This window comes from Prionailurus viverrinus, unplaced genomic scaffold, assembly GCF_022837055.1.
Source record: "Prionailurus viverrinus isolate Anna unplaced genomic scaffold, UM_Priviv_1.0 scaffold_49, whole genome shotgun sequence".
NCBI classification, from domain to species: domain Eukaryota; kingdom Metazoa; phylum Chordata; class Mammalia; order Carnivora; family Felidae; genus Prionailurus; species Prionailurus viverrinus.
In genome coordinates this window covers 95546-120588 of record NW_025927612.1, presented here as the reverse complement: position 1 = coordinate 120588, position 25043 = coordinate 95546, and the positions used below count along the sequence as shown (strand labels likewise).

Genomic DNA, 25043 nt, shown 5'->3' with positions numbered 1-25043 from the left:
GAGTAAGTCATCCTTATCTTACAAAACCAGGCACTGAGGATCACCAAAGTTGGTGTTGAGTAGTATGTTCCAGGTCACCCAGTATTTGAGTCTAAGTTTGTCTGGCTCCAAAGCCCATATGGTCCCCAGTACATCATATGGCCAAAAAGATCAGGGAAGGCCTGAGAGGTTTTCTGAGGTTTTGAGTATATCGAATAAGGGTATTGGGAGTGTTTTTAAATTTTTTAAAATGTTTATTATTTTTGAGAGAGAGAGAGAGAGAAAGAGAGAGAGAGAGAGTGGGGGGGGAGGGGCAGAGAGAGAGGGAGACACACAATCTGAAGCAGGCTCCAGGCTCTGAGCTGTCAGCACAGAGCCCAATACGGAGCTCACACTCACAAACGGTGAGATCGTGACCTGAGCTGAAGTCAGACGCTTAACCAACTGAGCCACCCAGGCGCCCCTAGGAGTGTTTTTAGAACGTGTCAAACATGCACGTAAGTGATACAACAGTATAACAATCTTCACATGTTCGTCACCCAGTTTCAACAATTATCAAAATACAGTTCATTCTGTTTCACATATATTACGCTCTCCAACTCTGCTACTGCTCCTGTCTCCACTCAATTATTTTAAAGCAAATCCTAGGTATGTTTTTATTCATAACCCACACTACAAAATAAAAATACTATCAATATACACAATAACAAATTCATTAATGTTATCTGATATCTAGTCAACATATTTCTCCAATTAATTTCATAAGTGTCCTTTTACCATGGGCTCGTTTACATCAGGATTCAAACAGGATGTCCAGACTGCATTTCTTTAATATGTTTTATAAATTTCCTTTAATACATATCATCTCTTGCTTTTCCTTTATCTTTTTTTTTTTTTTTTTTTTTTTTTTTTTTTTTTTTTTTTTGTGGAAGAGACTAGGTCATTGTGTCATTGAATTTTGGAAATCCTGGATCTGGCAGATCACACCCCTGCTGTGTTTCTCAACATATTCTTCTGTCACTAGCATGTACCCTGAACTGACAGAACTTGAGGCTTCATCATCAGATTCAGGTTTGGCTCCATGGCAAAAATATGTCAGAGATGGTGCTTTGTACTTCCTATTGCATCTGCAGCCCAATAGGAGATACTTAATGTCTCTGTGTCTCTTTTTCATTGTGATGTTAAGATTGACCAGCGGGTCCAGGTGTTTTGAGCCCTCCTTGTTCATTACAAAGTTCCCTATCCGTAGGTTGATCATATGTCATCCAAATGGAGACTATTTTGTAGAGGGGGTAAAGTAAGGTGTAGTATTAGTAATGATGATAGAACAACCAATGTAAACCAGGACTTGTCCCAGGAAAATCATGGTGTATGTTCATCAGACATATCAACCTCCACATCATGGATTTAGCAGCCAGTGAGGGTTATTGCCTAGATCCATTAATTCATTAGGTGTTGCAAAATGGTGATTCCCCCCTCCACACACACATGCACACACACACACACACACACACACACACACTCTTCATGGGTTCTTTGGTTGCATTTACTGTCTGGAATTATACCATACGGCATAACTTTGTAAATATTTGATTTTCCTAAAATTATGGTTCATATAAGAAAGCTAGAATTAATGCTTTGTTCTATCCCTTTCAGAGTGATGGGATAGTGACTGAGCTAGCTCCAATCACTTAGAGTGAGCAAGGGTTATTTGTGGATTTTTTTTTTTTAGTATTATAATGAACTCATGAGTGTCAATATATTTGTGATTCAAACCATTGCATTTATTATTCCTTTGATGCTCACATATTTCTGCATTTGCCCATTAGGAACCCCTGTGTCCCACCTGCTGTGTCCTTTTGACATAACCTCAACACACATCCTGACTTTCGGATATTATAAGATGTTCCAGGCTTATATATATATTTTTTCCTCCCAAGATTTTACAGGCTTATATTATTTATATTCCACCCCGTATCTGGAACCAGCTATTTCTCCAAGGAGCTCTTGTTTGTGTTCAAGATCATAAAATAGTCTCTAAGTTACTCACTGCAACTGAATCATTGCTTCTAGGCCTTGGCAGGCTATAAAGCTAATGATCAATGTTGACAATTATTTTTCCAGTCTGATAAATGAGGAATAATCTCTGTAGGAATGGCTCCCCTTGTTTCTATTTATTCCTTTTCAAGATTTTCCTGTCAGGGCACCTGAGTGGTTCAGTCAGTTGAGCGACCGACTCTTGATTTTGGCTTGGGTCATGATCTCACGGTGCTGAGATCGAGTCCCGAGTTGGGCTCTGAGCTGGGCATGGAGCCTGCTTGGGATTCTCACTCTCCTTCTCTCTCTGAACCCCCTCTCAAAATAAATAGGTAAACTTTCTTTTTTTTTAAGATTTCCCTGTCCATCTGTACTAATCTTCCCCCCCCTAAATGGACTGCAAAACCAACTTGTCTAGTTCCAGGGAAAAAAAAAAAAAAAAAAAAAAAAAAAAAAAACCTTTACGATATTGGAAGGTCTGAACATGTTTTTCTTACTAGGAGTAAGTAACATTTTCATATATTTAAAAACCAGTTCATACTCATTTCTGTGAATTATTTATTCACAATTTTAATGTGCTCTTCTATTATGTTTTTGACCTCTTCTCAATTGTTAGTAACTCTTCTAAATCATAAGAGAATCCTAGGTTGTAAAGTAATATTTGCATGGTTTCATTTTCTACAACTGGACCTCTGACCCATTTAGAATTTATTCTGATACACAGTGTAAGGAACAGATCCAATTTTATCTGGTTCCATATCGCTATTCAGTTACAACACCCCTCCCCGCCATGACACATTTTTAAAAGTCCATTATCCCCCACTGATTTGATATGCCATATTTATCGTATGGCAAATTTCCATGTGCATTTGAGTCTATTCATACATGTTCTCTTTTGCTTAATTGTTCTATTCAGGCATGAATACTATGCTATTCTGTTATATAGATTTGTAATAGGTTTTAGTATCTGTAGAGGTGGCTCCCCCCATTGGTCTTTGTTCATTTTCAAGGTTTTTCTGTCTATGCGTGCACATTTGTTTCCCCAAAATCTATATTAACACCAACTTGTCTAGCCTCAGAAAAAAAAATCTCATGGAATTTTTATTGTGATTGTATTAAACTTACAAATTTACTGCAGAAGAGCTGACTCTTTATGATGTCGAGTCTTCTGATCCAAGAGCTTGGCATATCTTTCCATCTGCCCAAGTCTATTCTTGTGTCTTTCAGAATGGTTTTGTAGTTTTCCTTATTTATATTTTGGTTATTTCTTGTCAAATGTATGCCTAGGCATTTCATTTTTGCCATTATTAATGGAATCTTCCTTCTTATTTTCTAGCTGGTTATCCTTCTATATATGAAAACTTTTGGTTTCTGTATGTTAGTTTTATTGCCTGTTACTTTACTAATATCTTCCACTGTTTATAGCGCTTTTTCCATTAATTATTTCTTTCTAATTTTGTGTGGGCATTTCCTGTCTCTTGTGTAATTACATCAGCACATAGCTCCACCACAATGTTAAATAGTAATGAGATATTAGGCATCTCTTTTTGTTTCTGACTTTAGTGGTAGAGTCTCTAGTTAATGTTTCCCCATTAAGCAAGTTACTGGCTTTTGGGCTAAGATTTGTATATTTCATTAGTTAAGGTAGTTTATTCAGCTATATTATTTGCGAGCAGTCCCTAAACACAACACTGGCAAAACGCAATTCTGAAAAACAAAAAAAAAGTGGCTGTTCTACAGGTGTAGGCTGTTCAATACCAACTTCCACTGATTAGAATACCTATATGAAAGAAAACAAGTTGGAGGACAGGTATAAAGGGCATATGCTAAGCAATGCCATCATATTCACATCATATTTACTAGAAGACCACTTGGCAATAAATCTAGCTGGAGTATTATAGTTAAAGTTCCTTTCCTTGGGACACTAAATAATAGAATTTAACGACAAGGATATTCTAGTGTTTGTTAAGAGAATTTTTTTTTTTTTTAAATCTGGAGCTAGAACTTCACTGGGCCCAAACACTTAAGATTTTACTTCTATTATTACATATTTGCTACTTAATAATTCTCCAATTTTCAAATACCTTTACCGTCATTTATTAGTATTGATTCTGCTTACAGATTAATAGTTAAACACACAGGCTCTGGAATCACATGGTTTGGTAGAATTGAAATCTGGCTACACATAACTGTTAAGTGACCTTCAGTAAGTCACTTACCCTCATTTTCCTCAGTTTCTTCAGCTGTAAAACGAAGCCACAGAACTTCCACCTGGGTTCCGAGACTTTCAAGCTTTAACATTTCATCCTAGCCTTTTACCTCTTGTGACTCAGTTTCTGTAATTGTGAAATGTGCTGCCTATTTCATACAACTCCAACGAGGTTCAAATATGATGTACAGGAAGTACTCTAAAATGTAATATTTTGGGGGCACCTGGGTGGCTCAGTTGGTTGAGCATCTGACTTTGGCTCGGGTCATGATCTCATGGTTCGTGGGTTCGAGCCCCACATCGGGCTCACTGCTGTCAGTGCAGAGGCCACTTCAGATCTTCTGTCTCTCTCTCTCTCTCTCTGCCCCTCTTGATCTCTCTCTCCCTCTCTTTCTCTCTCTCAAATTTTAAAAAAATTAAAATAATATTTTCAGCCAAAAATTTTAGGGTATCATTTGATTTTTGAGATAAGTAGGCAAACAGCTCCTGCTCTAGGAAAGACAAATAAGAATATATATATATATATATATATATATATATAATCTCAAACGATGCAGCAACCATCCTTCTAATGGTTACTGCATCGTTTCCTCCATGACATGTTTGGTGCTTCCTGCCTGCAAATTTCAAGACACTTTCATTTTAATGTCTTCAAGACATCGTATCATCAAACACCTCATCAGGTTCACAAACTGAGTGACTGATTAGAAGCTGTAGGAGAAGAGAAGACATTCCCACCCTAATTGTCAACATTTAGGTTCACAGGTAGCAATCTGTACATTAATCAGAAACACTCCCCCGCACCAAAACAAAACACATTTCAATCTTGAAGATAAGTGAACCACTGTAGTCAAAAGAGTAATCTCTCTGTCTCTGAAATATCCCATTTTGAAGGATTAGAAAAAAAATCCTGGACATGAATAATTTTAGCCATACTTACTCTGATTGCTACAAAGGGTGATGCATACTTTGATTGCTATAAATTGAAATGTTAAATCATGATACTGCATAAGTGCATGCTTGTAATAGTGCAATTGTTGAGCCAAACAGTATTAGAGGAAGTGACTTCTTGATATCAGCTACTTTTCAAAGAAGGTCTCTAGTTACTATGGAAGAAAAGAGAATATGTGCATTCGTCTGCCAACTAGAATTCTACTGGGTATTTACCCAAAGAAAAAGAAAATGCTAATTTGAAAACATATATGCACCCCTACGTTTATTGCAGCGTTATTTACAATGGCCAAGATACGGAAGCAACCCGTGTCCATCGGTAAATGAATGAATGAATAAAGAAGATGTGGTATATACAGGCAATGGAATATTACGCAACCATAAAAAAGAACGAGATCTTGCCACTTGCAATAACGTGAATGGAATACTAGAGGGTATTAAGCTAAGTGAAATAAGTCCGATTGAGAAAGACAAATTCCCTAGGATTTAACTTACATCTGGAATCTAAAATACAAAACAAATGAATAAATGAACAAAAAGCAGAATCAGACCTATAAATACAGAGAATAAACTGACATTTTGGGGGGGGGGTGGTGGGTGGACAAAATGGGTGAGGGAGAGTGGGAGATATGGCTTCCATTTACGGAATGAATAAGTGAAGGGGATAAAAGATACAGCATAGGGAATACAGTCAATGATACTACAATAGCATTGTATGGTGACAGGTGGTAGCTACACTTGTGGTGAGCATAGCATAACATATAGAGATGTTGAATCACTATATTCTACACCCCAAACTAATGTAACATTGCGTGTCAACTATCCTCAAATAAAAATAATAAAACTTTTTTTTTGTTTTTTTTAATAAAAACACTGGCTGCAATTTCCTGAAATTTGTATTTAGTAAAAGAAACCTGTCCTACCGTTTTTGGGGAGAAAAAAATGAATTTTTACATTTGCTTTAGGGTGGCTTTCCTGATATTCTGAGTTAAAATTTCACTGCCACAAAAAAGTGGACATTAAATGTTCCCTTTTATGAAAAATAAAACAATGGCTAAAGCACAGGTGACATGTAAGAAAACTGTTCACCAAGAGAAAGAAAAAAGTAACACAAGAGTGAACCTAAATGTAACCCATGGACTATGGGTAATATCGATGTGTCAATGATTACGTTTGTCACTGTGGGTGTGTGGGGGCAGGGAGTATATGAGAAATCTCTGTACCTTCTGCTCCATTTTGCTGTGAACCTAAAACTGTTTAGAACATATATATAATTGTAATATGCACACAGATGATATATAATGGCAAATTATGTATAAATACGTAAATAGTTATAACGGCAAAATATTTCTTCCCCTTAGAATATCAGCCAAAGTTGCTTCAAGTACATATTTACTCATTTGAGGTTGCCAGGGGATGGAAATAAATGTCAACTCTTTGATCACTAAGTACATTATGTACTGATTATCGTGTCTGCACTCTCACATAAAATTAGATGGCTTAGTATGAATATTAGAACTTTCACGAGGACCTTTGGAGTACTTACTTGTGCCTCTGTAGCTACTGGAAAACTTCCCAAATAAGGACCTTCTTAGAAGTTTGGAACAGAACTTCAGACGCATATACCAACACATGCTTTGGCTTAACAGGAAAGTTCTTTACAAACATGTGAAGCTGAGCAATTAAATTCTCCCCATAATGTCAAATACTGGATAATGGTGGAGGACTCATTCATTCCTGTATATGTTGTTGCAGTTAGAAAAAGAGATTCCACATGGGCTTATTTTTTTAAAACTTGGAAAGCCTTAAAACAAACAGAGGGGTGGTATACAGGGGTCAGGATTAACGTTAAAAATATGCAGAAAGACAGGAGAAAATAAATCCTCTCCTCCGAATGGAAATGCTTTATTTTGAATGATTCATGAAAGCAACTTCAGGAACTGAGAAAAAAACGCATTTAACTGACTTATTCCAAATATATTCTGAAACAATGTCATGTTTATTAAATAACGTGCCCAAACGAAGATGGTGTTATGTTATTAAATGTAAAAAGAAAATGCCCATTACAAAAAGAAAGGTATAAGAATTAATTATTCAAGTTGTTAGTTCTCAAATATAAAATCAACGTTCCACACACTCAGTGAACATTAAACTTGAAAACAAGGCACTATAGGTAATTTATCTTTAAAGAGACATGTGAAATACTTAAACCATAAGTCATTAGGTATATGTACATATTAATGAAATACTTTCAATCAATGCTAAGGGCAAGTGTCATTTAATAGTGAACCAACACCAATTAAACGACATTTTGGTGTCTTTGTGGAAACGACATTTTCACAAACCCATGTCTCAGCACTGACACTTATGTATCTAGTTCTGTGCCCCCAATGATTTTAGGCAGTTTAATTTATTCCCAAAAAACCCCACAATCTTATGTTTGCTTTTAATAATTTTTATAAGGCAGTAGAGTAGATTTTCTGAAATCATATTTTTTTATTAGAATTGGCTCTGTAAACTAATGAGTAAAACACAAGCGGGCACACGGGTAAGAGAGATTTTATACCCTTTAATTTTATTTTTCCTTTAGGAAAAGCGAAGTAACCTTCTTTCTGTACGTGTGCTCTGAACCTTTTGGGACTGATACAGATCCACGGAGGCCAAGCCTCAAATTAAATCATCCTGTTGCTAAAAGTTAATTAACAGTGTTAAGTACACAAAGTCATCATTACTAACGAAGGGCTGAAAGCTTAATACATATAATTGTGGAATTGCTGCTACCCACGTAACTGTTTGGGGCTTGGGGTTTTAGCAGGAAAAGATTCTTGCACTAAACAAGCAAGCTATGGTAAACAAGATGTACTGATTTCAACTACAATTTTTAAACTACCGCAATGTGGTTCAGTGTAGCTAATGTTATGCTTCTATCATAGCACTTAGGTTCAAGTTCTTTCTTCAAAGTCATCAGAATAACAGGGATTGAAGAGACTTTTGAACAATTGCCAGCTCTTGCTGTTGCTGTTTCAAGGAAGGAAATATTAAACATTTACATGCTATTTAGGTCATTGTTATATACACTTCAGCAAACAAAATACCCCAATGCTCACATCCCTCGTTAGTTCTTAATATTAAACATGCACTAAGTACTTACAACTTCCATCATAATTTTGTTTTGCAACTTTGTCGTTTCTTCTCTAACTTCACTTTGTTCATCAGTAAGAAGATGTTCATGGTCCTTCTCTAAGTCCTGCATACTCTAAAACAAAAAGCCTAGCTTAGTTATAAACCACCACTTTTCATCTCACGCACTAAACATGTAAAAGCAAATTTCAAAACTAACATCTCTTAATATGCAAAGGATGCCTGTTATTTATTCCAAGTAAGATATTATACCTAATACATGGAGACCAAAATACCCACCTAAGAAATTTTTTAAATGTTGTGTTTGAGTCAAATATTATTAGTAGAGAGGCACAACAGTAGTAGGCTCAAAACAATGGGTTAATAAACAGTTAAGGTCAAGGTGGAGGGAAAAAAAGAAAAAGACTGACAGTCCCACTGAATGAGATGCCATCATTTTAAAACTCTCTAATAAGCTTTCTAGACACCATGTAACAGTGCATTTATAATGACTCATAATCAATGTAGCATGATTCCACTGGAGGGAATAAAATGATCTGTGACACGACCTCTTTAAGTTATGAAAAACAAACATGTTCTAAATCTTTACTATTCACCCAACAAATAGTGATCTACTGCAGCCTACATAAAAAGTGCTGTGGAGGAATTTAAAAATGAATACACGATCTCTTCCTTCCTTATTCCAGTGAGAACAAAAAAACAACACAAAAACTTTATAACAATTAAGGTAACACAACTTGCCGTGACTATGTAGTGGAAAATAAGATTGATTCTGATTTAGTTGGCAAAAGAGTAAGATTTCGGTAGGTAAACGGAAGAGGCAATTGAAAGTATTCTAGAAACAAGGAAGTAATGGTGCGTTAGTTCAGAGAAAGCAACCAATCTGGAGGGGTGGGAGGAAAGAACGAACGTTAAGTATAAAACTACAAAGGGAGCCTTGTTATGGGGGAAGCGGGGCACAGACTTTGAATACCTGAGGGCCTAAAATGGGAAGCTAACGACAGGTTCTCAGGAGGGAAGGTCTATGCTTTGGAAGATCATATTGCAGAATGGTGAGGGATGGACTGGAGAAGAGAACTCAGATGAGGGTTTTAGTAGCATAAGCAAGGAATGATGAGATCCTGAACTAGGGAGCAGCAGTTGGAATTCGAAGAAAGATACTAAGGTACCGTTGCAGAGGTAAAGGACACCTCCCCTCCGCCCAACACACACCAAGAAAAAAGAGGAGGAATGTGCAGGATTCTACTGCCTCCTAAATAAGTATATATCTGCATGAAGAAGAGGTCTGTGTCACTGAGGACAGTTGGTCAATGTGCAAATATCACAGCAGATCATTCTCAATTCACAAACGTTTGGTCCTCCTCTGGCTTTTTCATTCTGTTATATTGTATTTAGACCTTCTCTTATGATTTTAAGTTTGCATATAAAGTCATTATTAGTCATTAATATTCCAAAAGCAACTATGCCACAAAACACTCATGTAACGCATTTGGAAATAAAAGCAGTATTCATCAATTACCACTGCCTACTCATATTTAACAGAAACCGTCAATACAAGTAAAAGGCACGTAGAAGTGATTTATAGACTTCTTAGTTTCCACTATATATTTATTGCTGATCTCCTCCGAACTGATTGTTGCACAAAAAATTATGATTAAAGTGTTGATAAAGTACCACTTTTCTACACGATACATGTATTTCTAGGTAAAATCCCCAGCTTACAGTTCCCTGTTTTAAATGACTCCCACAAAAGTATTAATTAATCCCCAAAATCAAAACACATTTACCAATTATGTTAAATACAGAGCAATGAACTCCAAATGGAAAATGGTTAACGGTTCAGATGTACAACCTAACTGGGTTTTTTCCCCCACATAGATTCAGGAAGAAACAAACTATCTCCTACTTTTGTACACAAGTTATGTTTTATAAGAATGTATTATGTTGCCAAATACCTCTAAGAATTGCACATATAAATTTTTAATTTTTTGCAGTCTCTGATTCTGAACAACTCTAGCTTGTTGAAGAACCTTTCGTTGCTCTTGAAACATACTCTACAAATATAAAAGAAAAGGATGATAAAATGTGGGTGACATTTAATATTTAGAGAAACATAATTATACATCATGTTTAAAAGGAATATTCTTTAAATCAATACTTGTTAACATTTCCTGTTGTAACAACCTTTATGACCGAGTTTAGATAACTGTGTTCACCACTAATACACAAAAACAATATGATGATCCTACCTAGTAGTCATTAAGTAGGAAATTTTTTTTCTTGCCAATATGGAAAACAGGTTTTAACTCTTGATTTCAAAACCCACAAATGACCCTTCCAAGAATGTGTTTACTACAAGTAGTCAAAAATCTATACACTGATCCTTCCTAACAGTAGTTACAGAGGGGATATTCTTTTCTTAACAACGTTCAAAACATGCATTAATTCTTGGTCATTTCAGTATGTACACAGATGATCCCAGCCTTTCCGCTCCTTGACCTGATCTCCAACAACAATTTTGTCCTCTTCCCTACTTCAGTCACTCACTTACATAGTCACACCCTGGATTCTGTCATTCCCAATGACTGCAACATCTACATTATATTAATAAGAGCAAAAACTTATATAGGAGCTGTGTGCCAGGTACTGTTCTGAACCATTTTAAGTAAACATTATATACGATCTCATTTAATCCTCAAAACAACTCTACGAGGCAGGTGCTTTTGTTATGTCTCCTTCCATAATAGGTGAGGAACCTGGGTGAGGCACAGGGATAAACAATTTGCCGCTGATTTCACAGCTAGTACTGGTCAACCAGGATTGGATCCCAAAAACTGGTTCCAGAGTCCAGGCTCTGGACCGCTGTACTATACTGGTTCTCCATTTTTTCCCCCAATATTCAACCTCTACCTCCCTGTTTGTAGTTCTCTCCCTTTCTTACTATAGTCCAACACTCTTTCAGGATTAACATCCCATGGATCCTATGACTTTTCATTGCCCCTGATCCCCACCCTCATATTCTCCCTTTTCCTCCTTCCTGGCCTAAATGCCATGGTCAGGGGCGCCTGGGTGGCGCAGTCGGTTAAGCGTCCGACTTCAGCCAGGTCACGATCTCACGGTCCGTGAGTTCGAGCCCCGCGTCGGGCTCTGGGCTGATGGCTCAGAGCCTGGAGCCTGTTTCCGATCTTGTCTCCCTCTCTCTCTGCCCCTCCCCTGTTCATGCTCTGTCTCTCTCTGTCCCAAAAATAAATAAACGTTGAAAAAAAAATTTTTTTAAATGCCATGGTCAGTCATTATACCTATGCCCTCGCACATGTACCTTACCCCCTTTTCACTCCGCCAATTTGCGTGGCTAAACCCCAACCCTGGAAAATCCAACTCTCCAGCTGCTCTGCCACAACCATGCAATGTGGTCTCACTTTAAATTCATGGTCACTATGACACCAACCTAAGTTAGACCCACAATGCTGCTTGGCAATGGCATTTCCCTAGTCCATTCACTGGCCTGCTCTCAGGAAACAATTCCAGGACTTCTTCTCTGCTCCCGAGAGGCAACACCTCCTCCACCACTCTAACTCTTAACTGGTGACCTTCCTGTATCCCTAAATAGACAGAAGCAATTCAGAGAGGACATTCAGTCTCCCACCGCTACATCTTCTACCCACCTTTACCCATCTGGGCTCATGGTCCCTACATTCTCTCCTGTGTTTTTGCATGACCTATTGCTACTTGAGACTTTGATACAATAAATAAATCAATTTTAAAGCCAAAGCTGATACCAACGGCTAGTTTTTCTTGTTGTTTCTGGGCTTTCTGCATGTCTACATTCCACTCCCGAAACAAAGTCAGAAACTGCTGAGAATATTTGAGATGAAGATTCTGCCTGTAAAACATAATAATGAGCACTGTCATAATTCATAAAGACATGAAAGAATTAACCGTATTCAAAACAAAATTGATTTGACACAATTTACACTACAAAAGGAGAAGGCAGTAATAGCATAACAGCAGCTGAAATAGCAGTCTCATGGGAAGCAGAAAGGTGACATGAACAATTTACTCTTATTCCAAAAGTATTGTTCCTAACTGACCAACATAAAAGCTATCTCACATGCCTTACCTCTTAAAAGCTAATGAGGATTTATTGTACTATCAGTTTTCCAGAAAAATTCATTTTATCTAAAAGCAGTTTACTTTTCATTTCTTCTTACTGAATAGCATATATGTTCTGATATGATAAGTAGATTCATTCAATGAGGATATTATATCCATTTATCATAGAAGATTTCCAAACAGGAATATTTCACTTAAATATATCCCCCGAACAATGTTTTTTTTTTTTTTTTTTTTTTTTTAAAGAACGGTGAACACAATTTACCTAAAATATGCAAATTATTTACAATATAAGATTAACCTTTTCTACATAACTGAATACAGTTAACTATCACAAGAATAATGGTTTAAGACATTTACCTGAAGTTCAGCTAGTGTAGGTCTAGAATGAATATAAATTAATGTTATAGGAAGAAAACTCAATTGTTATTTGAAAGGGAAGAAAGGTCATCTCTATTGGCTTCTAGGAAATACATCTCAGAATCTGTTAAGGAGTGAGGTTACAGAACTAAGGAATTTATCTGCTTAGAACAAAAACGAGCAAAATATGTTTTTCGCTGGAAAATTCAATATAATAGAATTTGTCTTAGGTTATTTGTGCCAATGAATACAAAGAAATGATACAAATGTCATCGTGACTCAAAAACAAAAACAGTCCAACAACTTCACCTTTGTTCTTGTTGTAGTTTCCAAACATGCTCAATTGTTTCGTTAGTGGTTTTGATAGAAGCTTTTGTACCCATTTCGAACATTTTTCTCTCTGTGAGAAGAGCCTGTTTAATGTCAACTGTATGGAAAATAGATATTCACTGAAATTTAAATGTTGAAAGTTATTTCGTTTTCATATATTCAAATCAGTACGGGTAAATGTTGCCTTGGCGATGTGCAAAGTACATTTACAATTTATAATACAGACATCATAAATGTCCAATCACTATGTTGTATACCTGGAACTAATATAATGTCGTATGTCAATTACACTTCAAAAAGCAAAGTAAGTAAAATAAAATTTATAATTCAGGCATCATTTCAAAAAGCAAGATTTGCTCACTATTTTCTGTAAAATCTTTCCAGTGCTAGTATCCCAATTCTAATTTTTCTAACTGCAGGTCACCTTTTAGTTTAGAGATAATGAGAAGGGCTTAATAATCAATATATTTTTCATTATCAAAATGTGTATAAAGAATCTCAAAGACAGACTTTAATTTCCTTCTGAAAATTTGCTAACAGGCACATTTTTCTAAACTTATAAAATATCCTCCAACTCAAGGGACACGTTTACATGGGTAAATGTCCTCCAACTCAAGGGATACATTTAGATGGGTTACCATTAGAATGCATTTTATAAAAAGCACAAAAGTATTTTCTTAAAAATGACCCTCAAAAAGGATAAAAATAATTATATCGCACATTAAAAAATTATTTTTCAAGCAATCTAGTGAGTGATGCTTTTAACTGCATTTTACTAACAGAGACAAAGGTCGTGGGTGTAAAATTCTAGTTTAAATAAATGAATTCAAAAACATTTAAAAAAATATTTTCATGGAGCTTTTTATATAACACTTTCATCCATAAGTGCTGCATTTCACAGAATCTGAATACTTCAAATAACGCTTTGCAGAGCATATGATTTGACTTTATGGATCTACAGTCCATAGTTATTTTTCAGTAGTCATGAAGGATCTGCACTACAATAAAAATATTTTATACACCCAGAATCCATCTATAATAAGAAGTTTATTAGACAGCTCACAAAGCAAGCACTTTGTCGCCACCAAATAGAGCAAAGCCTTCAAAAGATACTTGCTTGTAAGGATGATTTCTATGGAGAGCCATATATTGACTCAGACTCTGCTAAGTGTACTGTCCTATAGTGCAGATGGTGTAAGTGACATCTGACAGAACAACATAAAATTTAGGAGTGTGGATATGATTAGACACTTCTCACTAGCTAGCAGAGTTATTTACTTTGCAACTACACAGTTTGTTAATGGGAAATAAAAACAAAGAGTTATATTAGAGGATTCGATTTGTGCTGCTACTCCAAAGAGAAGCACACTGGAAAGTTATGAAAGGTAGCGAAATTAAGAAAATTTAAAATTGGCAATACACGTTGATACATCACCTAAGCTGTGCACAGAAAAGGCAGTATAAACTTTTCTCACACAGTCTTACACAGTACATTAAGTGTGCACGTGCATAAAATAATGGCATCATTCTTACCTCACGACTGTTAGTACCGTTTTCAGTTTTCCACATCAACAGTTCAAAAGGTCAGTAAAGAAACTTATAAAGTTGAATCACACTATAAATACTGGTATAAAGTGCTCTATACTAGAACAAGGCATTAAAACCAGTCTTGGAATCCACTCACTAACATTCCCATTTATAAAAGTTGTATGGATTAAACAATTGTTTTGACTGCAAATATCACTTAAGCATACCTCCAAGCCTTTCCAGCATCTTCTGGACTTCATTCCTGTGAAGAAGTTACATGGAACATTATTGAGTAAGGATAAGCAAAGATCATATTTGCTTTGGAGGAAATGTGTCATTCTAGGATTTTATGGAGAATAATTGTATGAGCCATGTTGCCTAGAGCTGGCAGGTGATAACACTATGAAGACATTACCCCACATCGTCCTCAAATGTTCCTGCAGAAGGACTGCTCTCCCCGGGCTTATCCGGTACTGGATTGTTTCCTGCATTGAAATAAAAGTGGAAGGCATTTTAAAAGGAAGTATGGTATTCTGATCAGTTTTCAGGGGGCGGTAGCCTCGCCGTGTGGAGTTTTTTAGGCCTCTTGCAAGCAAAAGTCTTTACGGCAGACATATGAAAGGAAGGAACCACGTATGCACAAGGTCAGATGAAACTGGATGGGGGACGAGGACCATGCTCTGGAGACGGTGTTGCAAACCTTTCAGGGTTAAGGTCAGACTACACCACCCGGCACGTGTGAGACATTCTGGAAAGAGCAACTGCGAGCGAGCAGAAGTGCTGCTATCTAAGCTTCTGTAATCCTGGTCTGGGATGGGAGGATCGAGTGGGCAACGTCCGGTACATGAAACCGCTTTACACACACACATGTGTTTTACTGCTTACAATGCCAAGGACTCAGAAGCAGTGACCTGCCCCACGGGTGGTATCTACAGGCGCTGCATCTGCAAAGGTGTCAGATAGAGTGTACCTTCAGGAACAGCCTCCGGCCCACTCAGGTCTCTTCTCTCTTGTCCCCAAAAGTCATTGGCTGCCATACCCGGAGCCTCCACCGGGGCCTTCGCAGCTCTCCTCAGGCGCTTCCTCCGAGGTGGCGCCATCCCAAGGTGTCTTCCCAGGTACAGACAGCTCTCCTGCACCTTGTGAGTGCAAACACGCGTGAAAGAAATGGGGACATGGTCAATGAGCGATGCCAGGCAAGGGTCCTCTGCGCAGATCAGAGCATGAGTGCCCTCGTTGTCTCTCGTTGGGCCAGGAGGGGACAAAGACAATGGTGACAGCAGACCCCTGCCCCCCGTGGCTGTGACCCCCTCTCCCTGGCTGCGACCTGCCCCAGGACACCTGAGTGTCAGGACCCTCTGCCAGATTCTTGCCCCTATGTTGGCACAGCGGCTGTCCCCTGCTCTCGGTCCCCAAGGGACAACGTGCTGGTCTGGAGGCCTAAACTTGACCGTGACCAAAAGAAGTGTCCTCTCCAAATGGATGGGGAAGAAACCGTTCTGCACCTGTCCGGGGACAGTTAGGTCAGGGGTCTCCTCGACATGCCATCTGGACCCCAGGACAACCAAGCAGTCCTGCAGGGCGACGGGCTGGGCAGGAGGGACAGACGCAGATGCTGCCTCCTCACCAGGTGTGGCCCTGTCCTGAAGAGGGGAACGTCGGGCTCGCTTCCCATCCTGCAGACCCTGCCAGCCCTGCCCTCGAGAGCCTCATCCTGTCCTGTCCTTGTCCTGTCCTGTCCTGTCGGAGCCCCGGAGGAATCCGTGGGGACATCACTTCAGAGGTCAGCTCAGCTGCCACCACCCCCCACTGTCCTTGGGGGCCTTGTCCTCATCCTATCCTAACCTGTTCTCGTCCTGTATTGTCCTGTCGGATTCCCGTAGGACTCCGTGGGGACATCAACATAGAGGTCAGTACAGCCGCTGCCACCATGCACTGCCCTCGGGGGCCTTGTCTTGTCCTGTCCTGTCCTATCGGAGACCCAAAGGACTCCATGGGAACATCACCGCAGAGGTCAGCTCAGCTGTCGCCTCCACTCACTGCTCTCGCGGGCCATGTCCTGTCCTATCCTGTCCAGTGGGAGTCCTGGTGGGATATCTGTGGGGATATCATGCAGAGGTCCATAGAGCTGCCACCTCTATACACTGCTCTCAGGGACCTTGACCTGTCCTGTTCTGTCCTATTGGAGCCCTGAAGGACTCCGTGGGGACATCACCTCAGAGGTCGGCCCAGCCACCGCCACCCCACTGCCCTCGGGTTCTCAACCTGTCCTGTCCTGTTCTCTTGGAGCCCTGGAGGACTCCATGGGGACACCCCTCAGAATTCAACCCAGGCACCACCATGCCACATGCCTTCGGGGTCTCGCCCTGCCCTGCCCTGTTCTCTTGGCCCCCTGGAGGACTCCGTGGACATCACCTCAGAGGTCAGCCCAGCCACCACCACCCACTGCCCTCGGGGTCTCAACCTGTCCTATCCTGTCCTGTTCTCTGGGAACCCCGGAGGACTCCATGGGGACATCACTTCAGAGGTCAGCTCAGCCACCGCCACCCCACTGCCCTCAGGGTCTCGTCCTGCCCTGTGCTGTTCTCTTGGAGCCCCGAGGACTCCGTAGGGACACCAACTCAGAGGTCAGCCCAGGCACCAGCACCGTGCCACACTGCCCTCGGGGGCCTCATCCTCCCCCTATCCTGTCATGTCCTGTCAGAGACCAGAGGACTCCCTGGAGACATCACCTCAGAGGTCAGCCCAGCCACCGCCACCCCACCCTGCCCTCAGGGGCCTCGTCCTCTTCCTGTCCTGTCATGTCCTGTCGGAGACCGGAGGACTCCGTGGGGAAACCAACTCAGAGGTCAGCCCAGACACAGCCATCCCACAGTGTCCTCTGGGGCCTTGTACTCATCTTGTCCTGTCCTGTCTTGTTGGAATGCCAGAGGACTCCGTGGGGACATCACCTGAGAGGTCAGCCCAGCCCCTGCCACCCCACACTGACCTCAGGGGCCTCGTCCTCATGCCTTCCCCTCCTGTCCTATCATGTCCTGTGGAGCCCCAGAGGACTCCGTGGGGACACCACCTCAGAGGTCAGCCCAGCTACCACCACCCCACTGTCCTTGGGGTCTCATCCTACCCTGTCCTCTCCTGTCCTGTCCTCTCGTGTCCTGTCAGAGCCACAGAGGAGTCCACGGAGACATCACCTCAGAGGTCGGTCCAGCCGCCACCATCCCACATTGCCCTCGGTGGCCTCGACCTGTCCTGTCCTGTCGTGGCCTGTCACAGCCCAGAGGTCTCTGTAGGGACATCACCCCAGAGGTCAGCCCAGCTGATGCCACCCCGCAGGACCCTTGGGGGCCTCGTCCTGTCTTCTACTGTCCTGTCCTGTCCTGTCACAGCTCCAGTGGACGCCATGGGGACATCACCACAGAGGTCAGCCAAGCCGCTGCCGCCCCACACCCTGGTCCCCTCATGGCTGAGAAGGCACCCCCCCGCCACCTCCCATGGCAAGACAGGACTACCGGGCCCGCCTCCCCACCCGCCTGGCCTCCCTGAGGGTCTTCCCTACGCCCCACCCTCATCCTCTGTCTTTCTGTCCCTCCCTCCACCCCTCCACAGGCACAGCGACCTCCACACGGAGTCCTCTGCGAAGCTCCTCTGAGGGCCTCGCAATGGCGACGAGCTAGCCAGCCGGGCCTGGGCAGGAGCGTCGCTGATTGGTTGGCTAGGTGCACGTGACGGGGGCGGGACCTTCGCCGAGACACGCCCCCTGGGGGGGACTGCCCAAGACCTTGGCGTCGGCGCCAAGGGTGGAGGCCAGGGCTCGGGGTTCCCCGTTCTACCGCCGAGGACGTTTCGCAGGCCATCTTCCTGGGAAATCACAAAAGGACACCGGAGTGGGCGACAGGTGCACAAGCCTCCACCTTCCCGATGTGGGGGAATTAAGACATTATGCTCAGTGAAATATGCTAGTCACAGAAGGACAAATGGTGTACGTATGAGGTACCCAAATTCATAGAGAAAGGGAGTAAAGTGGTGGTTGCCAGGGGGTGGGAGGAGGAGGGAATGGGCAATAGGTGTTTCATGGGTTCAGAGTTTCAGTCCGCAAAGATGAGAAAGGTTGAGAGATGGATGGCAGTGATGGTTGTACAATGGGAATGTACTTAATGCCACTGAGCTGTACACCTACAAATGGCTGAACAGGTACAATTTGCATTGTTTCTATTTTATTGCGATAAAAAGGCAGAGGGAAACGCTGCTGTAAAGACTGATATCTAGCTCTACAAAACTGTAAGCAAGTCATCCTACCCAGTGGAAGAAAGGTCATAACACCCACATAGATAAATGTGGTGGGAAAGGAAATTGCATTGGCCAATGAGCATAAAAAAGAGCTCATTCTTCTTAGTGTGGGAGAAATGCTGAAGAGGATTACCACCGCCACCACCACCGCCACCGCCCCCGCAAACGCCACCAGCACGGACACCATCCCCATCCTCCCCCCACCACCACCCTTCCCCAGCCAATTGTAATCTGATTATACCCAGTATTGGTGCGTATATGGAACAATCAGAACCCAACCTGCTGGTGGAGTCACATACGTTGGAAATAATTTTGCTCTACTGAATACTCAGCTAGCCTATGACCTAGGAATAGGTCACTAACTGCTTTAACCTCTTTGGCTCCTTCCGACACTGCAAAGCATATTGCACGGATGCCAGGCATTGGAATATTTCTAGTATCACTGATTTTTAGGGCTCTAAAGTGGAAAGTATCCACGTGTCCATGGACAGGAAAATGGATGAACGAACCGAGGAGTGGTTCCGCAACGGTGTGTGCTACCACAGGCAAAATGAAAGCACTGTGGCTCCACAGAATAGTATAGTCACTGTTAGGACACCATGTTGGGTGAGAAAGAATGTGGTGGAATACTACGCACAACGCGATACAGTTTATTGTAATACCCAGGCAACACACCAGGAAGCAAGGATATTCAAGGATACACACACGGGTCTTCCACAAAACCAAACAAAACCAAAAGCGGTAGAAAAGGGAGGGGCGTGGTTTACACAGAACACTCAGGAGGATGGCCATTCCTCTGCAAGCGGAAGCAGTGGGTGGAAAGGGCCCCGGGAGGAGACGGAGTAGGAATTGTTAAATTCCCCCACATCGGGAAGGTGGAGGCTTGTGCACCTGTCGCCCACTCCGGTGTCCTTTTGTGATTTCCCAGGAAGATGGCCTGCGAAACGTCCTCGGCGGTAGAACGGGGAACCCCGAGCCCTGGCCTCCACCCTTGGCGCCCACGCCAAGGTCCTGGGCAGTCCCCCCCAGGGGGCGTGTCTCGGCGAAGGTCCCGCCCCCGTCACGTGCACCTAGCCAACCAATCAGCGACGCTCCTGCCCAGGCACGGCTGGGCAGTTCGTTGCCCTCCCGAGGCTCTCAGAGGAGCTTCCCAGAGGACTCGGTGTGGAGGTCGCCGTGCAGGTAGAGGGATGGAGGGAGGGACAGAGAGACAGAAGATGAGGGTGGGGCATAGGGACCCTTAGGGAGGCCAGGCGGGTGGGGAGGCGGGTCTGGTGACTCTGTCTGGCCATGGGAGGTGGGCGGGGGCGTCTACTCAGCCACGAGGGGAGCAGGGTGTGGGGCGGCAGTTGCTTGGCTGACCTCTGAGGTGATCCCATGGAGTCCTTGAGGACTGTGACAGGACAGGACGAGGACGAGGCCCCCGAGGGCAATGTGGGGTGGCGGCGGCTGGGCTGACTTCTGAGGTGACGTCTCCGAGGCATCTCCCGGGGCTCCGGCAGGACAGGACAGGACAGGACAAGACCCTGTGGGCAGTGTGGGGTTGTGGCAACTGAGCTGATATCTGAGGTGATGGTCCCACGGAGTCCTTGGGGGCTCCAACAGGACAGAAGACAGGACAGGACGAGGCCCCCGAGGACTCATGGGATGGGGGCGGCTGGGCTGACCTATGAGGTGGTGTCCTGCCCAGAGTCCTCCCGGGCTCCGTCAGGACAGGACAGGACACGACAGGACAGGACAGGACAGATCGAGGCCCCCAAGGGCAGCATGCGGTGGCGGCGGCTGGGCTGACCTCTGAGATGATTTCCCCATGTAGTCCACTTTTTTTTGGGGGGGGGGGGTTCCAGTCATCTGTGGATGGACACTTTGTTTCCACGTTTATCTATTGTGAAAGTGCTGTATGAGCACAGGTACACAAATATCTTTCTGACACTCTGTATCTGTTTGATTCTCTTCTTTCACGTCTTTTGGGTATATACCTAGCCATGGAATTGATGGATTGTATGGTAGCTCTATTGCTTAGTTTTTGAGGTTCTTCCATACTGTTTTCCATAGTAACTGTACCAGTTTCCAATCCTACCAACAATGGGGAATTGTTCCTGTTTCTCCACATCCATGCCAACACTTGTTATTCCGGGTTTTTTGGTCTTTGTTTTGTTTTTGTATTTTGTTTGCTTGATAATGGGCATCCAAATGAGTGTGAAGTGCTGTCTCCTTGTGGTTTTGATTTGCATTTCAGTAATTATTAGTTATGTTGAGCCTCTTTTCATGCGCTTATCGCCATTTGTATACTTTCTTTGGAGAAATGTCCATTCCAGTCCTTTGACAATTTTTTAATCAGATGACCTTTGCTGTAGTTGTGGTGGTGGTTGTGGTTGATTTGCGGGACCTCTTTATATGTTCAGCATTTTAATCTCTTATCAGAGAGATTGTTTGCAATCATTGTTATCAATTCCATGGATTGCCTGAACACTTTGTTGAGAATGTCCTTTGATGCCCAAATGTTTTAAATTTTGATGTTGTCCAATTCATCTATTTGTTTCCTTGCCTCCTGGGCCTTTGCAGATAAAATTGTCTGAACCCTAAGGTCATAAAAGTTTTCTCCTATGTTTTCTTATAGATGTTTTAAGGTGTGATCTTGCATTTTTTTAGTCTTTGATCATGTTGAATTGATCTTTGTGCTTGCTCTCAGGTAGTGATCTAATTTATTTTTTCCTCCCATGAAAAAATAATTGTACCACCCTCATTTATTGAATGGCACACACTTCCCCCACTATCAGCTATGCCATGTCTATCATATGTCAAGTTTCACTCTGTCCCTGATTCCGCTTCCCTATCCTGGTCCACCAGTCATTTCATTTATCCTGTGCCAAAAACCACAGCTTGGAGTAGAATGAAGACTCTAAGCCAGAACTGTCTAACTCTGAATCCTCAAATATTAGCTGATACTAGGATGCCTAAGATCCTTCGGTGAATTCCTCAGAGCCTCCACAAGAGGGTCTACCCTATGTATGAGAACCCTTAGCATCTGGACTCGTTTAACTTCCCTTTTATCCACTCCATCCTGAGCTTCTTGCAGTTTCCTCAAGCACACCATTGCTGTTTCACCACTGGGCCTTTGAACAAGCTCAGTCAACTTCTCTGTCAAGTCTTGGTTGGCACTCCTTCCTTTGCCTGATACTGTGATTTGTGCTGCCTCTCTCCTCTCACTACACTGTAATCACTGTAATCCAATCATCTGTGTGCTAATGAGACTGTACTATTGTGCCTCACCTTGATCATGCTGGAAACCTGTATGATTCCACCGAGCAGATTTGAAACTTACAATTCAAATTGGTTACTGTTTGCCCGCAAATAAAAACAACATTTCTGCAAGCTTTACTGCCCTTCGAAAGTATACATACCCATAGCTCATTTAATCATCTTAATAACCCTCTGGAAGATGAATTAGTGTAAGGCCAGTTTATAATTTAAGAGGATGAGGATCAAAGAGCACAAATGTTTACCCAAGTTTGTAGAGCTTCACAGTAGAGCTAGGACCAGACCTTTGGTATTTTGCCCCACTGCTCTCCCCTGGCCCGCACCTGTGACCGTTTTGGGTTACTTTGTTGCTCTGCAAATAAACCTCATCTTCAGCTGTAAATCATGATCTCTAGCAGTGTTTGTGTCTTTGAAGAGTGTGACCGCAGATGTGGGAGTCCTTTAAAAAGTTGTCGGTTTCAATGTAAATTTCAAAACAAGTTACTTGAGGAAGGTACTATCTTTAACGTTTTGGAATGCACCTAAACGTCATGAAATGATAAACCCATTGAAGAGTTCATGGACACCAGACCAGGTGAAAAGACAAAGGGGCTATCCTCGATAGAGCAAAGATCAGCAGTTCAGCAACCTGAAAGTAGTGTCCATCCAAATTTTCAGGGACATTCTGATTCTTTATGGCTAGCACGAGGACAGGAATCTGGATTTGTAAGAAGCTACCACAAGGGATTTGGATAATTAATAAATACAATGTAACATAAGTGCTATGGCAGGCCGTGCATCTACCTAAGCATTCTACCCTTCATCCTTTCATCCTTGCTAACAGAACCTTGACCCCGTTATGTGTAGAGGTGAGCACGTGGCCCAGTCCAACCCCTGGGCTGGCCATGATACGTGTCCCAGATGACACTGGTGGCATTCCTAGGAAAGCTTCATGAACTGGAAAGCTGCAGCTGGCTTCCCCCTTTGATCTTTACCCTTTGTCCTGCCAGCGATATAGATACAATGCTTGTGACCTTGGAGACAAAAGTCACATTTAAGGACAGAGGGGCAAGAAAAGAGAAGATCCTGGCTCCTTGTGTAGCACCAGCCCTGAACAGTGTATTCCTACTGCATGTTAACCGGAATAAGTGAACCTCCTATGTGTCTAAGCCACTATTTGAAATGCAGTCAATTGCAATTCATAATGATAGAACAGTGCATACCTGAAATTTATTTTTACCCAACTTGCATCAGGTGTGGTACACTATTACTGTGACATTTAAACCCAAACATGTATAACTCCAAACTAGTTCGTTTATTTCTCCTGTAACGTTACCGGGAAAGTCAGTATGTCCTCATGGTGGGCATTATCCATGCACTTCTACAGGGACCCAGGCTGTCAGAAAGTCTGCCACATCCAACATGTGACTTCCACGGGTGCCCTGGACGTGGCCTCCTTTGCAGTTTGCTAGAAGGGGAAAAGGGCACGGAGGTGTGCCAGGTACGGGGATTTTTTTTTTTTTTTTTTATGAGTTAGGCCTGGCAGTGGCACACACCATTTCCACTGACACCTCATTGCCTACATCTCAGTCACATGGTCACATCTAACAGCAAGGAAAGCTGGGAAATGATGCCTACACAGGGGCCCAGGAAGACGAGGAGAGCCAGGACTTAGGTGGGGAGCTGGAAGCCCCCGCAATCTATGCCTTTCTAAAATTAATGTAAAACTTGACTGCATTGGGTTTTCTTAAAGGGAAACTCACAAAAATCCTAGAAGCATGAACTGAAAGTCCAGCATGAAATTAAACGAGGCCTTCCCACTTACAGACTGTGAGACAAAGTCCAGCATGAAATTAAACGAAGCCTTCCCACTTACAGACTGTGAGACTTTGAGCCAATTTCTTGACCTCCCTAAGCCTCAGTGACTTTCTTACTATCTTAAAGGCATAACAGCAGTATTGTTCTCATAGTATTTTGGATGAAATTAAGTGAAATAATGCATAAAAAATCTTATGGGCACTCAATAATATAAAGCAAGCACTCAAATATTGATAACAGCACAATAATATTAATGTTTATAATTAGTTATACCACAATTGTGATTATATTATAATAATTTTTATATTGTCATTATTATGGCCACATTTTTAGCCACTGGTATACAATTTCCTGAACATCAAACATTGACTGCAAACTAGTGCCTGCTATATATTTCAGAGCCTAACAAATGAATGTTTTGATCGTCAAGATTAAATATAACATTAAAAAATTTGGGATGGGAAATATAATATATTTCAAGTATATGAATTATTTAGGGTGTGTCAAATGTCACAGGGCATTTTTATTCTTTTTATAAAAGTTTATTTATTTATTTTGAGAGACAGAGCACGAGCAGGGGAGGGGCAGAGAGACAGAGAGAGCGAGAGAGAGATTGAAGGAGGGAAACCCAAGCAGGCTCTGCACTGTCAGCATGAGCCCGATGCTGTGCTCAAACTCACGAACTGTGAGATCATCATCTGAGCCAAAATCAAGAGTCCGACACTTAACTGACTGAGCCACCCAGGTGCCCCTCTCGCAACTTCTTATTACCATTGCAAGTTCCTTCTTTTCAAATGAGCCCTCACATGATGGCGTTTCTCAAGACTTGATTTTACTCGGTTCTTTTCTCAATTTATACCCTTTCCCTAAATGTTTCCATATAGGTCCATGGTTTTGATTACCATTTACATCATAGTTTCTCAAAGTGTGGTGCGTGGGATCACCTATGTCAAAATCACAGAAAGGAGAGTGTTAGAGTCCAGATTCCTTGGGTCTATCCAAGGCCTGCCCAATCAAATATGTGGGTGGGCACTGGGAATCTGCATTTTAT

General features: G+C 42.1%; 1 protein-coding gene across 3 annotated transcripts; it reads right to left on the bottom strand.

The window, feature by feature from the left end:
• Window positions 1-7807: 7807 nt before the first annotated feature.
• On the bottom strand, window positions 7808-18335 carry LOC125159318 (synaptonemal complex protein 3-like). 3 transcript variants are annotated; one of them, XM_047847528.1, is made up of 9 exons: window positions 18264-18335; window positions 15618-15786; window positions 15063-15132; window positions 14875-14909; window positions 13100-13217; window positions 12101-12200; window positions 10273-10371; window positions 8328-8432; window positions 7808-8194 (listed from the first exon to the last, which is right to left on the bottom strand). In XM_047847528.1, the coding sequence occupies exons 2-9, from the start codon at window positions 15745-15747 to the stop codon at window positions 8141-8143; spliced, it is 711 nt and encodes a 236-aa protein (XP_047703484.1). In that variant the 5' UTR covers window positions 15748-15786; window positions 18264-18335; the 3' UTR covers window positions 7808-8140. The 3 variants fall into 3 exon arrangements, with proteins under 3 accessions (XP_047703484.1, XP_047703485.1, XP_047703486.1); XM_047847529.1 differs by having other exon boundaries at window positions 13100-13190; XM_047847530.1 differs by lacking the exon at window positions 10273-10371.
• Window positions 18336-25043: the final 6708 nt, after the last annotated feature.

What these genes read in the sequence shown, in the direction of transcription:
- LOC125159318 (XM_047847528.1), bottom strand. Translation starts at nt 15,747, where the DNA reads ATGGCGCCACCTCGGAGGAAGCGCCTGAGGAGAGCTGCGAAGGCCCCG. An exon ending in GCCGGAGGCTGTTCCTGAAG is followed by an intron (nt 15,133 to 15,617) that starts GTACACTCTATC and finishes ATTTCAATGCAG; the next exon opens with GAAACAATCCAGTACCGGAT. An exon ending in AAACTACAACAAGAACAAAG is followed by an intron (nt 12,201 to 13,099) that starts GTGAAGTTGTTG and finishes TATGTTTTACAG; the next exon opens with GCAGAATCTTCATCTCAAAT.